The sequence below is a fragment of the Macaca thibetana genome, chromosome 19, assembly GCF_024542745.1.
Source record: "Macaca thibetana thibetana isolate TM-01 chromosome 19, ASM2454274v1, whole genome shotgun sequence".
Lineage (NCBI taxonomy): Eukaryota > Metazoa > Chordata > Mammalia > Primates > Cercopithecidae > Macaca > Macaca thibetana.
Window position 1 is genome coordinate 3,637,261 of NC_065596.1, and position 16,274 is coordinate 3,653,534.

The 16,274-nt window shown below is 36.7% G+C and overlaps 1 protein-coding gene across 6 annotated transcripts in view; it reads right to left on the reverse strand.

Moving 5' to 3' along the window:
- Positions 1 to 16,274, reverse strand: part of LOC126942199 (zinc finger protein 429-like) — a 234,312-nt gene that overhangs the window by 201,796 nt on the left and 16,242 nt on the right. For 2 of the 6 annotated variants that reach the window (XM_050769522.1, XM_050769520.1), the window contains exons 3-4: positions 15,135 to 15,261; positions 14,532 to 14,630 (exon numbers count right to left, since the gene is read on the reverse strand). In XM_050769522.1, the coding sequence (XP_050625479.1) occupies positions 14,532 to 14,630; positions 15,135 to 15,261 (226 nt within the window). Of the gene's footprint in view, positions 1 to 2,725; positions 7,251 to 7,334; positions 7,853 to 14,531; positions 14,631 to 15,134; positions 15,262 to 16,274 lie in introns of those variants that run through there. The other 4 variants (XM_050769524.1, XM_050769521.1, XM_050769519.1 and 1 more) reach the window with 4 other exon arrangements.

A 16,274-nucleotide genomic window follows, 5' to 3' on the forward strand; every position in this document is an offset into this window, starting at 1 on the left:
TAACACCACTTTCCACTTCTTTGTAAATAATTACATAAGACTCCCATAAATGGAGTCTCTCTAGTTCCAGTCTTTGCTGGCTCATTCTTGTAAGCAGCCCACCCTGAATCCCTTCTCTCGGGGGAATTTTGCACCTAACTTTTAAAATAGTATTTCTACTTTGCAAATAAATCCCTCCATGCTTCATTTTCACGGTTTTGTGTCTCTTGTTTAACTTTTTGAAACTAAGAACTGAGGTCTCACAGTAGCCATCAACACTATCATGCTTTGTTTTGCATTCTTCATTATTTTTTGTGATATGTCAATATCTACATTTTAAACACAGGCCAAAACTGCTAAATTAAAAATTTAAATGACCACAAAATGATTTGTCATAAAAGCATGTATATTTTTCAAGTTTCAGTTTTATTACCCTTTATGTATTCAAATTTTGAAAAAATTCTGACACACAAGCATCTCCACCAAATTTAATATTTCATATAATAATTTGAATTCACTTCCAAAATAAATAATATTCATTTGTTGTTATATTTACTTTTGACCAAATTTGGCTTTCCAAACTAAATAAAAACTAAAGCATGTTTTCAAAGTTTCAAGGAAAAAAGCTTGCCGGCATCAAATGCTCTGCAGTAAAATTAACAAATAAAACCTCATCTTTTTATCAATATTTTGTGTCTGAACACTTCAGCATCAGTGGACTCTGGATGACTCTTGGAAAGTTTTGTGTATCCAGGAGTTTATTTTCTTCAAATTTTCTAGTTTGCATGCGTAGAGATGTTCATAGCGGTCTCGGGTGATTTTTTGTATGTATGTAGAGTTAATTGTGATTTCACATCTCTAACACTTAAACAGAGGCAAAATACAAAAAAACAACAGAGGCAAAATACAAAAAAACAAAACAAAACAAAAAGATGCACAATGGAAGTTTGACACAACTTGACATTCCCTGATAAGTCTCTGAAAAAATTAGGTATAGATCAAGTACACCTCAGTCAATAAATGCAACATATAACCAAAAGACGGACAGCTAATAACATACTAAGGGATATGTCGCAAGCTTTTACTTTAACAGCTAGTACAGGACAAGGATACCCACTCTAGTCAGTCTTACCAAAAATAGTACTAATCCAAGACAAAGGAATTACAGAATACAATCAAAGGCATCCAGATTGGACAAAAGAAGTTAATTATTCCTGTATGATTATCTTTTATCTCTATACACAATCCGAAGTATAGAAAAGGCTAAGACTGGCCTGGCTTGGTGGCTCACGCATGTAATCCCAATACTTTGGGAGGCCGAGGTGGGCAGATCACCTCAGGTCAGGAGATTGAGACCAGCCTGGCCAACATGGTGAAACCCCACCTCTATAAAAAATAGAAAAAAAAATTAGCAGGGCCTGGTGGCACAATACCTGTAATCCCAGCTACTCAGGAGGCCGAGGCAGGAGAACTGCTTGAACCCAGGAGGTAGAGGTTGCAGTGAGCCAAGATTGTGCCACTGCACTCCAGCCTGGGTGACAAGAGGAAGACTCTGTCTCAAAACAAAAACAAAAGCAAACAAACAAAAAGCCTAAGACTTTACTAAAACCTATTAAAAATAAACAAATGTATTAAACTTTCAAAATACAAAAGCAACATCAAAGTCAGTTCTATACATTTAACAATTATCTCAAAACGAAAACTAAAGAACAATTCCATGTACAATAACTATAGTAATAAATTCAATAGAGCAGAGAGAATACATTTGCTTTCAGCATTTTTGAGGCTTTTAGTTTTATACTAGTCATCTTGTTAAAATAATTTTTTCCAATATTGCTCTTTTCTTCTGAAAATAAGTACAAACTTATACTCACACAAACTCACTTACTCCATAATTTCCTTACACCTAAAGTTTATCTTTAGACTAATGCATAGTATATTTAACCCTCTGATATCAATATTAGAAGTCTGTATGTGTTTGCAGGCAGACAGGACACATGTTCAAATATATATATTCATGTATAAAATTTAAAAATATCTATTCAGGACCCAGAAATGTATGTATTTCATTTATACTTGCATATCATTTCTATTATGACTATAAAATAACCTGGTAGTCAATAACAATTTAATTGTATATATATATTTTTTTGAGACAGAGTCTCGCACTGTCGCCTGGGCTGGAGCACGGTGGCATGATCTTGGCTCACTGCAACCTCCGCCTTGCAGGTTCAAGTGATTCTCCTGCCTCAGCCTCCTAAGTAGCTGGGATTACAGGTGCCTGCCACCACGCCTGGCTAATTGTTTGTATTTTTAGTAGAGACAGGGTTCCACTATGTTGGCCAGGCTGGTCTCAAACTCCTGACCTGGTGATCCGCCCACCTCGGCTTCCCAAAGTTCTGTGATTACAGGTGTGAGCCACTGTGCCTGGCCATAATTGTACATTTTAAAATAAGTAAAAGTGTAAAGTTTGATTGTCTGTAATACAAAGGATAAATGCTAGAGGTGATGGATACATTTATCATGTGATTATGTATTGTATTTATGTATCAAAATATGCCATATATGGCATAAGTATATATACTCATATACCCACAAAAATTAAGAACAATAAATTTAATTGATTAAAATAAGGATAAATATTTATCCAACAGGAATAATATTCTTTAACTTATCTATACTTTAAAGCCACTGGCAAGAGATTAACATGTTAAAAATGTTGAAACCATTAACTTCACACATAATGTAAAATTTTTTAAATGTGCTGCATTTTAATATATAAAATACAATTAGAACAATAATATACTACTAGTTTTCTTACCGTGCAAAAGAATATTATTCTTAACACCTACCTCATACATCACTCAAGAGTATAAGTTAACCACAGAGAACCTCTCCACTTTTTCATCATGCATCTTACATTCTAATGTCCTTACTTGTCCACAGAAAAGATCATAAATAATGCCCACTAATGGAAAAGAATCTCTCCTACCTTTGATGCAGCAACAACTGATCACATGCTTTCACAAGTGAATAAGAATGAACAGCAGAAAATAGAGTGTTGAATTACATCATTTGCTTTCAAAGTCTAATTTTTTCAAGAAATAAAGTATACTTTGAAAGTCGTTATTACTCTGCAAAAAACTTTTACTCCTCTTAAAGTTATATACAAATACTTTTTCTACCAACTTTAGTTTTAGATTATTTTCTATGCTCAGAACTCTGACTTAGTATATCCAAAGTGTCAGTTCCTCGTATATTTCTATTATAGATTCTCTGATATTTACATAGCCCTAATTTGGATTAAATATTTTTTTTATTTTTACTGCATCTTCAAAAATATACTTCAGCATAAACTGGTGTTTTCCAAGATGTCGTGTTTGAAAAGTGTTTTTCCAAATTTATTACATTTGCAAGCACTTTTCCAATATAAATGCCTTGATGTTGAACAAAGCTTGAGCAACTGCTTCAGAGCTTTCCTCTAGTACAAAATGTGTACAATAAAATCTGATTCAAGTAAAGGTACTACAACCCTCTTTGTTTGTAATGTCCATCTTCAATATACTCTTCTTCACTTTAAAGGCTTATATTTTTCTGAAAGATGTTTTGACACTAATTGCCCTTATCTTGCTTTTATTAAGTATGAACTCTCTGGTGTTAACATATAAGCAGACATTAATGTCTTTTTTGCAGCCTATATTTGTATAATTTTTCTCAAATATAAATGCTTTCTGTGCAATAAGGTGGTTAAAAGTTTTGCCACATTGTTCTCACTTGTAGGAATTTTTCCCAGTATGAATTATTTTACATCTAATCAAGTAAGGCAGGGAGTGATGGCTCGTGCCTGTAATCTCAACACTTTGGGAGGCCGGAGGTGGGTGGATCACCTGAGGTAAGGAGTTCAAGACCAGCCTGGGTAAGATGGTGAAACCCCGTCTCTACTAACAAAGTACGGCATGGTGGCAGATGCCTGTAATCCCAGCTACTTGGGAGGCTGAGGTAGGAGAATTGCTTGAACCCGGGAGGCAGAGGTTGCAGTGAGCCAACATCACGCCACTGCACACCAGCCTGGGGGACAAGAGTGAGACTTCATCTCAAAAAAAAAAGAAGAAAAAAATCAAGTATGACAACCATTTAAAGACACTGTCACATTCTTCACATTTCTAGGATTTCTCACCAATATGATTTTCTTTATGGTTAGAAAAGTTTGAGGTGTTGTCAAAAGCATTATTGCATCGTTCTGGTTTGTGGAGTTTCTCTCCAGTATGAATTATCTTATGTATGTTAAGATCTGAGGACTAGTGGCTGGGCGTGGTGGCTCATGCCTGTAATCCCAGCACTTTGGGAGGGTGCAGCGAGCAGAACATAAGGTTAGCAGTTCAAGACCAGCCTGATCAACATGGAGAAACCCTATCTCCACTAAACATAAAAAATTAGACAGGTATGGTGGTACATGCCTGTAATCCCAGCTACTCGGGAGGCTGAGGCAGGAGAATCACTTACATCTGGGAGACAGAGGTTGCAGTGAGCTGAGATCGCACCATTGTATTGCAGCCTCGGCAATGAGAGTTAAACTCCATCTCAACTAATAATAATAATAATAATAACAGGACTAGTTAAAGCTTTTGCCATATTTTTTCACACTCATAAGGTTAATCTCTAGTATGATTTTATTATGTTTAGTAAGAATTGAGGACTGGCTAAAGGCTTTGTCACATTCTTCACATTTGTAGGGTTTCTCTTCTGTATGAATTATTTTGTTCAAAAAGGTTTGAGGACTGGTTAAAAGCTTTGCCACATTCTTCACAGTTGTAAGGTTTCTCTCCAGTATGAATTATGTTATGTTTAGTGGGACCTGAGGACTGGATAAAGGCTTTACCACATCCTTCACATTTCTAAGATTTTTCTCCAGTATGAGAGAGAGAGAGAGAGAGAGAGAGAGAGAGAGAGGAGAGAGAGGAGAGAGAGAGAGAGAGAGAGAGAGAGAGAGAGAGAGAGAGAGAGAGAGAGAGAGAGAGAGAGAGAGAGAGAGAGCGAGCCCATGCCGTTATTTCTTTGTAGCAGAGGTTTTTAGTACTTTCACTAATTTTGCTACTGCTATCTAGAAGGCAGAGCCAGGTGTACATGATGGAACATGAAAGCAGACTAGGAGAGTGACCACTGAGGCACAGCATCACAGGGAGATGGTTAGGCCTCTGGATAACTGTGGGCAGGCCCAGTGGAGTAGTCTTCTCTAAACTCCCCTGGGAAAGGGGGACTCCCTTTCACGGTCTGCTAAGTAGCGGGTGCTTTTCCTTGGCACTGACACTACCACTAGACCATGGTCCGCTTGGTGAAGGGCATCTTCCCAGACACTGGTGTTACTGCTAGACCAAGGAGCCCTCTAGTGGCCCTGTCTGGCCATGACCGAGGACTCACATTTGTCTTCTGGTAACTTCTCGCTATGTTCCCTCAACTCCTATATCCGTATGGCCTGGTTTTTCCTAGGTTTATGATTATAGAGCAAGGATTATTATAATATTGGAATAAATAGTAATTGCTACAAACTAATGATTAATGATATTCACATATAATCATATCTATTGTCTACATCTAGCATAACTATTCTTATTTTATATATTTTATTATACTGGAACAATTCGTGCCCTCAGTCTCTTGCCTGAGCACCTGGGTGGGTTGCTGCCCACAAGTAAGGGTAGAGGACCAGTTAAAGCCTTTGCCACATTCTTCACATTTGTAGAATTTCTCTTCCATATGAATTCTCCTGTGTAGTGGTATGAGTACTGGTGATAAGGTTTGCCACATTTTTCACATTTGTAATGTTATTCTCCAATATGACTTATCTTATGTATAGTAAGGGTTGAAGATTGGTTAAAAGCTTTGCCACATTCTTCACATTTGTAGGGTGTCTCTCCAGTATGAATTCTCTTATGTTTAGTAAGGTTTGAGGACCAGTTATAAGCTTTGCCACATTCTTCACATTTGTACGGTTTCTCTCCAGTATGAACTCTCTTATGTCTAGTAAGAGTTGAGGACTGGTTAAAAGCTTTTCCACATTCTTCACATTTGTAGGGTTTTTCTCCAGTATGAATTATCTTATGATTAGTAAGGTTTGAGGACTTTTTAAAAGCTTTGCCACATTCTTCACATTTGTAGGGTTTCTCTCCAGTATGAATTATCTTATGTCTAGTAACTTGTGAGGAACAGTTAAAAGCTTTGCCACATTCTTCATGTTTGTAGGGTCTCTCTCCAGTATGAATCATCTTATGTGTAGCAAGGTATGAGAATTGGTAGAAAGCTTTGCCACATTCTAAACATTTGTAGGGTTTCTCTCCATTATGAATTCTCTTATGTTTAGTAAGGGTTGAAAATACATTAAAGGCTTTGCCACATTCTTCACACTTGTAGGGTCTCTCTCCAGTATGAATTATCTTATGTTTAGTAAGAGTTGAGAATACACTGAAGGCTTTGCCACATTCTTCACATTTGTAGGGTTTCTCACCAGTATGAATTCTCCTATGTATAGTAAGGCGTGAGTACCAGTTAAAAGCTTTGCCACATTCCTCACATTTGTAGCGTTTCTCTACAGTATGAATCATCTTATGTGTAGTAAGGTAAGATAATCGGTAGAAAGCTTTGCCACATTCTTCACATTTGTAGGGTTTCTCTCCAGTGTGAATTCTCTTATGTGTAGTAAGGTATATGAATCGGTAGAAAGCTTTGCCACATTCTTCACATTTGTAGGGTTTCTCCCCAGTATGAATCATCTTATGTGCAGTAAGGTAGGAGTAACAGTTAAAAGCTTTGCCACATTCCTCACATTTGTAGGGTTTCTCTCCAGTATGAATTATCTTATGTGTAGTAAGGTATGAGAATCGGAAGAAAGCTTTGCCACATTCTTCACATTTGTAGGGTTTCTCTCCAGAATGAATTTTCATATGAGTAGTAAGGTTTGAGGACTGTTTAAAAGCTTTGCCACATTCTTCACATTTGTAGGGTTTCTCTTCAGTATGAATTATCTTATGTCTGGTAAGGGTTGCAAATACATTAAAGGCTTTGCCACATTCTTCACATTTGTAGGGTTTCTCTCCAGTATGAATTATCTTATGTCTGGTAAGGTGTGAGTACCAATTAAAAGCTTTGCCACATTCCTCACATTTGTAGGGTTTCTCTCCAGTATGAATCATCTTATGTTTAGTAAGGTATGAGAATTGGCAGAAAGCTTTGTCACATCCTTCACATTTGTAGGGTTTCTCTCTAGCATGAATTATCTTATGTTTAGTAAGGTGTGAGGACTGTTTAAAATCTTTGCCACATTTTTCACATTTGCAGTGTTTCTCTCCAGTATGAATTACCTTATGTCTAGTAAGAGTTGAGGACTGGTTAAAACCTTTTCCACATTCTTCATGTTTGTAGGATTTGTCTCCAGTATGAACTCTCCTGTGTCTAGTAAGGGTCGAGAACCATTTAAAAGCTTTGCCACATTCTTCACATTGGTAAGAATTCTCTCTAACATGAATTCTTTTATGTTGACTTAGGTGTAAAAGCAGGCAAAATGATTTGCCACATTTTTTACATTTGAAAGGTTTCTTTCCAGTATGTCTTGTCTTATGTGTATTTGAATTTAAAAATTTATGAAAGACTTTCCCATATTTATCATATTGAAATATTTTGCTCTGGGTAGTTGTTAAACACAGGTTTAGTTCATTATAACCTTCTTTGTGCACATTACACTCATTCATACTTTTATAGCCTTTTCTTAACTGTAAATCCTTATGTCCGTATTTTCCATATTCTCTCAGTATCACTTTTTGGAAAGAATCTTTTATGCCTGGCTGTGGCCAAAGGTCCTGGGCAAAATGAGAACATTTAACTGAAAGAAATAAAAATATCAAATTACTCCACTTACTAGACTCAGATAAATATAGATTACAAATCTAACCTATAACATTATACAAACTACATATACAAGATGATATAGCAAAATACGAAAGGCCCTAATTTTTATAGACATATATATGTAACAAAAACATACTAACCAAAATACATCTGAGAAAAATTATAAATGAGCTAAATGTTTAAAGTACCCCAAGTGAGCACAATGCAAAAAGTTACATACAATAATAAAAAAAAAAAGTTTGTTACATTTACCCAACACAGCTGTTTCTGCTCCTCAACATAACAATGCTTTTAGAATTAAATTGCCCTGGGTGTGGTGGCTCACACCTGTAATCCCAGCAGTTTGGGAGGTTGAAGCATGTGGATCATGAGGTCCAGAGATTGAGACCATCCTGGCCAACATTGTGAAACCCCATCTCTACTACAGATACGGAAATTAGCTGGGCATGGTGGTGTGCGCCCATAGTCCCAGATACTCAGAAGGCTGAGGCAGGAGAATTGTTTGAACCCAGGAGACAGATGTTGCAGTCAGTCGAAATTGCGCCATTGCACTCCAGCCTGGGTGACAGTGCGAGATTCCATCTCAAAAAAACAAAACAAAAAGAAGTAAATTGCCAGCCAGGCATAGTGGCTCAACCTGTAATCCCAGCTACTGAGGAGGCTGAGGCAGGAGAATTGCTTGAACCCAGGATATAGAGGTAGCAGTGAGGTAGCTGGGCGTGGTGGCAGGGCCTGTAGTCCCAGCTACTCAGGAGGCTGAGGCAGGAGAATGGCATGAACTCGGGAGGCAGAGCTTGCAGTGAGCTGAGATGGTGCCACAGCACTGCAGCCTGGGAGACAGAGCGAGATTCTGTCTCAAAAAAAAAAAAAAAAAAAGATAAGCCTGAGCATCTAGGTGTAAAAGTCGGTGTCCGAACCAGGGGCTCTAATGGCCTTTCTTATACTCTAGAATATACAAAGATAAAAGGAGATTCTGATGAAGTTATTCAAGATGGAGTCAGAGTATTCATCAAAAAGAAAGCAAAGCTAACACTTTTAGGAACAGAAATGGACTATGTTGAAGACAAATTATCCAGTGAGTTTGTGTTCAATAACCCAAACATCAAAGGGACTTGTGGCTATATAGAAAGCTTTAATATTTGAAATCTCAGGACTCTTCTGGCCGTAGGTTCCAGGAAAGCTCGGGGAAGCCTTGGGGCTCACTGCAGAAATCATGTGACTATCATGTGCTTAATGTGCTGCTGCCTTGTAAGGAAAATAAAGTGATGTATCTTGAAAATGAAGCTAGTGTGTTAGATCCCAGAAGAAAGTTTGTATTCTCAAGCCTGTAATCCCAGCACTTTGGGAGGCCGAGACGGGTGGATCACGAGGTCAGGAGATCGAGACCATCCTGGCTAACACGGTGAAACCCCGTCTCTACTAAGAAATACAAAAAACTAGCCGGGCGAGGTGGCGGGCGCCTGTAGTCCCAGCTACTCTGGAGGCTGAGGCCGGAGAATGGCGTGAACCCGGGAGGCGGAGCTTGCAGTGAGCTGAGATCCAGCCACTGCACTCCAGCCTGGGCTACAGAGCGAGACTCCGTCTCAAAAAAAAAAAAAAAAAAAAAAAAAAAAAAGAAAGTTTGTATTCTCATTAGGGGACAGAAAATGAGAAGCCATCACTCTCTTTGGATCATTTAGGTCTCTTGCATCCTTTGTTTTAGAACCAGTTTCATTAAAGTTGCCTTCCTGGGCACCTGTTTATCCATTTCCTGAACAGTGTGCACTCCTTAACTCTCTACTGAATGGCTTGAATATGCATCCCCCTCAGCATTTCTCCCAACCAGATCGGTGACTCCTAAAATCTGAGACAGGACGTCCTGACTGCTGGTAGTAGTAACATGAGGGTGCATTGTCTTTCCACCCAAACTTAATAAAGCCTTTTTATATATTTTTATGAAAAATTTCATTGTCAGATGCCTCACTGCATACCCTTTAATAGTACCAGGCAAAGATTTTCTTCAACTATAGTACAGATTAGTTCTCAGTGATGGTATTAAAAGGTGAGAAAGACATCATCCGTCTGTTTTTCAATCCATTTCTTTTGCCACCTTATGTGCCTGCTCAGAGATGGGATCTCAAGGTGACTTTGATTCTTTTAGTTGAGGGGTCTCTTAAAGTCATCTAGCCCGCCTCCCTCAATTCCCTATGTGAGGAAGCAAAACCCCAGGGAAACCAAAGGGCTCCTATCCAGCCCCACTCCACAGGCCCGGGGAGAGTAGGGACTCTACCCACACCTCCCCTTCCTTGTAGGTGACACATGCTCTGCCCTCTGAGGCAGTCAGTGAAGGCAAATGGTCTGTGTTCTTTATTTGGTCACCATTTTGATATAATTTCTTTATAATTTGATAGAGATCATATTATTTTTATTTTATTTTGAGTGGAAAGAATTTTAAAACCCTTTTATGTGAATTACCATCTTGTTTCTTTCATCTTTGAAACTAGGTTTGTAGCAGAGAAGACATTGTAACAACCCAGAATTATGTTTTTGGAATGTGGTCCTCATTGTGCAGGAGAACGTGGGGATCTTTTCTTAAAACTCCCAGTGTGCATATACTTTATGGTTCCTTGGTCCAGTTGCTAAAGTTGTTAATATTTTAGCCTAACATTTTTATCATCAACTTTTCTTTAAAAGTGGTCCTTCTGTCACTTAGTTACGGATTTTCCTGGGTTTGACATATTAAATATTCTATGAGATGACATATATGCTTTTTTTGAAAGCTGATTCTCATGAATTCAAGTAGTTTAGTTCCTTTTATTCACTAAAGTAGCTGGCACAAAACACACCAAAACCTAGAGCGGTAGTTTTATGTAAATGCTCATGAGTTTGTATCAATAATATAATTGTTGATCTACTTATAATTCATGCAATACTGCATGTATGTAGAGACTGAGTTGTCAATTTTAAAAAATGTGGCCTCAAAAATAATAAAATAAAATAAAATAAAAACACAAGTAAAATACCGGCTCATATATCTTTATTACTTGCTTGTAGGAGCCTTTGAAGACACTGGTTTCTGTCACCCATGACATACAGTGCTGAAAGAAATGGTGGTATACTTTGGAATGACAGTTTGAGTCTGCTGAGATCACAGGTAAATGTTACAGCAGTGAACAGACTGCAGTACCACAGAAAGAACAGAGGTGCAGCAAGTGATTACTGAGTATTAACAAAGAAGACAAATAATTTCCTTTAACTAAAAAATAAACACAAAATTTCAAACAAGACATATTCTGAGAATATGTTTGAGAGACTCTCAGAATCTCTAACCCAGATAATTGTTCAAAGTGTGCCAGGAGAAAGCCACATTATAAAGACTGGGACAGGTAACATTTTTTGCAGGTAAACGTGCAAATTTTAATAAAAGATTAGAATATATATAAAACAGGGCAATGTGGTTCCAACAAAAATATAAAATTTTCAGAAAGAAATAAAAAATGATGTGTACCTTCATTTTTAAAATTGAAAATAAATTGAATAATACTCAATGAGTAAAATATGAACACAGAGAACTATAGAAAATCAGAAAACTGGAAATAAGAACAGAAATATTTAAAATATCAAAAAAAATAATAGAGGTAAAAAATATAAAAAATAACTGAAAAATCTTTTAAAAATGACATAAAAATGAAGAAACTCAACAAACAAACTAGGATACAAAGATACTTATATCAAACTCATATGTAAGCACAATTTTAAAAGTCACAGAAAAGAGAATCTTGGGAGCTGCAAGATGAAAGTGATGTGTTGGCTGCGCGTGGTAGCTCACACCTGTAATCCCAGCAATTTGGGAAGCTGAGATGGGTGAATCACCTGAGGTCAGGAGTTCGAGACCAACCTGACCAACATGGAGAAATCCCGTCTCTACTTAAAATACAAACTTAGCCGGGTGTGGTGGCATATGCCTGTAATCCCAGCTTCTCGGGAGGCTGAGGTAGGAGAACTGCTTGAACTCAGGACGCAGTGAGGTGAAATCACATTGTTTCACTCCAGCCTGGAGAACAAGAGTGATACTTCATCTCAAAAAAAAAAAAGTGATATTATTTGCACGAATACTCTTATGAGATAGCCAGTGGATTCTCAACAAAAATTTTTCAGGACAGAAGGAAACTGTGTGGTATAGTCAAATTTCTGAAGAAAACAGTTATCAAGTGTAACACCATCACCAAATTTGTCCTGCTAAATAAAAAGAAAAAAAACTTCAAAAATAACCAAACTTTAAAAAGTATATGGACACTTCCTTACATATAAAAGGTGCTGAAAGCAGTTGCTTCCAATGAAAATAAGATGATTCAACAAGGCAACACGAAATCATATTAAAACACATTATTTTTTGGGAAAGACATGCACATATACAAAAATAAATTTCTTAGCATTATCACAATGGCACAGAAGAAATTTTTAATTAATCTCCAAAATTTGAAAGATAAAAGCATAGAAATCATTATAAATATCTGTTAATATACAAAATAAAAAATGTAATTAGCAATATCAATGACAAATCTGAGAACATATGTAATGAGAAAAAATTTTTGCATGCAACTAAAGTTCATTTTTAACCAGACTGAAATATATTGTATCTTTTAGAAGTTTTATGTAATCTCCCATGAACCACAAAGAATACGCCTGTATAGATACAGAAAACAAAATAAGAAAGAAGTAAAAGCATATCAAAGTAAAAATAAAACAGCCACAAAGAGAAACAGAAAGAGAGAAAATGTAGGACAAAGATGCAAGAATCAAACAGAACAACAACAAAAAAATTAGTAAGTCTCTTTGCTTCAGAAAACTTTCCAATTAAGAGACATACTTTCAATAAAGACATGTATTTAAAATTATTAAAAACCAAGATCCAATTTGCCTTTCTACAAGGGTCAGCTGACATCTAATGATAAAAAATATTGAAGGTGGCAAAATAGATTTAGACATTGCATGCAAATACTAACCAAATGAGAGCAGAAGAAGTAAAAATAGTATTACAAAATCTACATCTTAAGTCAAAAACTGTCATATCTTACATAAAGTATTTTAAGTCAAAATTGCAAAGAGACAAAGAAGCACATTAAACAATAATAGATTAACTGGGAACCTATGACAAATTTGTGTGTGCATGTGTGTGTGTGTGTCTGTGTCTATGTCACACTAAGCTTCCAAATATATAAAGCAAATATTGACAGACTGGAAGAAACACCTAGACAGCAATATACTTATAGTAGGAAATTTCAATAACCCACTTTCTGTAATAAAAATAAAACAAGACAGAATATTAGTAAGTGAAGAGAGGAACTGAAGGCAGTATAATACAATTTTTTTTTTTTTTGAGTTTTGCTCTTGTTGCCCAGGCTTGAGAGTGCAATGGCACAATCTCGGCTCACCACAACCTCCGCCTCCTGGGTTCAAGCGATTCTGCTGCCTCAGCCTCCTGAGTAGCTGGGACTACAAGCATGCACCACCATGCCTGGCTAATTTTGTATTTTTAATAGAGACGGGGTTTCTCCACGTTGGTCAAGCTAGTCTCGAACTCCTGAACTCAGATGATCCGCTTGCCTTGGCCTCCCAAAGTGTTGGGATTACAGGCGTGAGCCACGGCGCCCGGCCAGTACAATTATTTTTAACAGAGAAATAGAGAAGAGTCCTCAAGAATATGAGGAAACATACCCTTCTCGATAGCTTATGCAATATTCTCTTTGACAGACCACCTGTTAGGCCAAAAACGGCATCTTAAACATTTGTTAAATTTGACATTTTATGAATTACATTCTATGATCAAAATGGAATGAAAGTATAAAATAGAAAAAAAGGCTGGGTGTACTGGCTTACACCTGTAATCCCAACACTTTGGGAGGCTGAGGCAGCTCTACTAAAAATACAAAATTAGCCAGGCATGGTGGCACATGCCTGTAGTCTCAGCTACTTGGGAGGCTGAGGCAGGAGAATCGCTGGAGGCAGAGGTTATGGTGAGCCACGATTGTGCCATTGCACTCCAGTCTGGGCAACAAGAGTGAAACTCTGTCTCAAAACAAAAAACAAAACAAAACAAAAAAACTACAATAAATTTGAATAGCCAAAGCAATCTTGAGGAAAAAGAACAAAGCAGAGGGACATCATATTTATAATTTCAGACTATATTTCAAGAATATACTAATTAAAAAGGATGGAATGTGCAGAAAATTAACATAAAAACCAATAGAACAGTGATGACTATTCTCACACATTTTAGACATGATGCAAGAGAGAACTAAAAAAATAGTTTAACATAAAGTTTCTCAAAATCATGCAGGTATTTGTGTGTCCCCCAAAACAATGGAAAAGCAGTCAGATTATGTAGTCTCTTATATGCCATAGAGGACTCTGGCTCTCACTGTAAACTTGAAGGAAAATCAATGAAGTGAAAGTAGACTCCTTAGAGAATTTAAAAGCCTAAGACAGAAGATGGCCCTATGTGAGAGCAACAACAACAACAAAAAAACCGAAACACACACCTCAGGCTTCCCAGAATCTATTTGCTTTGGAACACAGCTTCCCAAATCACATTATAGGGACTTGCCTTTTTTTTTTTTTTGTAATCTTCCAACCTTTCATCTATGTCAACTGTTTTATTCACTCTCACCTACCTGAGGGTGTGGCTACCATACTGTGTCTCTTCATATTCCAGGGATCTTTTCCTTGCTCCAGACAGGTGATCAGATCTGGCTTAGAGACATCAATACCTGCTTTATTAAAAATAAGTAACATGAATCTTGCTCATATTCTCTAATTACCTACCTATTACTGTGCTTAGTAAAGAGGATGTAATAGAGTATTCTAGAAAATTCATCCCAAAATTCTATTTAATGACAGAAAGTTCTTAACATTTAGAAAATATTTTAAATTTGTAGGCCCTTAATTTCACTACTCAGTACTTATGAATCAAAAATTAGTGGTGGCAAATAGATTTTAACATACGGGCAACAATATTTTATACTACTAAATTTCCGAAACTACCACTACTCTAGAGTGAAGGGTACAGACCAGCTCAGGAATGCAAAAAGTTCAGGCTAAGATAAAACATCTTGAGGAAATTTTTTTTTCTACGCAGATAATTCCTCGAGATTTTTTGAAAACAGGAATCAGAAACTCATTTATGCAAAGCATAAATTACCAAAAATTATTCTACAAAAATGGAGAAATTAAACCTTTAGTGTATATAAGGAATGGTGCATTAAAGTTATTCTCACCTAAGAACACCAGGTTTCTGAAGTTCTCTAACATCACTTTCCTATACAAATCTTGCTGAGCAGTGTCCAGACATTGCCACTCCTCCTGAGAGAATTCTATGACCACATCCCTAAATGTCAACAGCCCCTGAAAAACACACATACACACATATTTACAAGTGTCCACGAGTAGAATTTATCATTTGAATTAAGGTTAAATGAGAGAGTAAAGAAAGTTGGTTCTGACTTACAGGAATGACTGAAATCATCCAACATTCTCAACATAGAAACATTCTCTAATGTATTCTCTAACTCTGAGAAGAGAATGGTTTAAGATCCACAATACCAGTGTATATATGATAATTTTATGAACAATAAGGTATAAAACTAAAGGCATAAACACAAACATGTACATTTTTTAGTGTTATATTTGCATCACAAAGAATGAGTAGTGCATATTTTTTAGGCAAAAATGACATGTTGAGTTAGACGGCCCCTCTCAAGTTTCAATGTGAACAATAAACTGGAGATCTTGTGCAGATTTTTATTTTCAGAAGATGTGAAATAAAGTCGGAGATTCTGAATGTCTAACAAGCTCACTAGTAATGCCAATGTGTTTGGCCCAAAAAGAATATTTTGTCAAACATCCAGTAAGTGGAAGAGTCTGAGTTTTACCAATTTTTCTGGCCTGTAAACAAAGATAAGAGTCTTCATTTTCCAAAGATAGACATATGCAAACAAAACCTAAGAAAGAAAGGCAGCTACCAGATTAAATGTGATGGTTTATGCACAGCTCTTCTTTAGCTACATAAAGATACTTAATAATGAAGAGAAAAATAATTAACTCTATACTGAAATAAATATTTCAGAGAGCTCTTGAAGTAAATTTTAAAATCAACTGCACGAGGACAAATGTTTATGATGTGCTGACGCACACCAAATAACACAGCATCACTGCTGAGATACTGCCCCCCAAAAAGTATAGTCTGAATTTAATCATACAGAAAAAATCAGTTTTATGCAGTTTAAGATGCAAATATCTTCTACGTTCTGAAATTTTTAATAACAATTTAAAGTAGTCTTTCTTTTTTTTTTTTTTTTGAGACGGAGTTGCGCTGTGTCGCCCAGGCTGGAGTGCAGTGGCGCGATCTCGGCTCACTG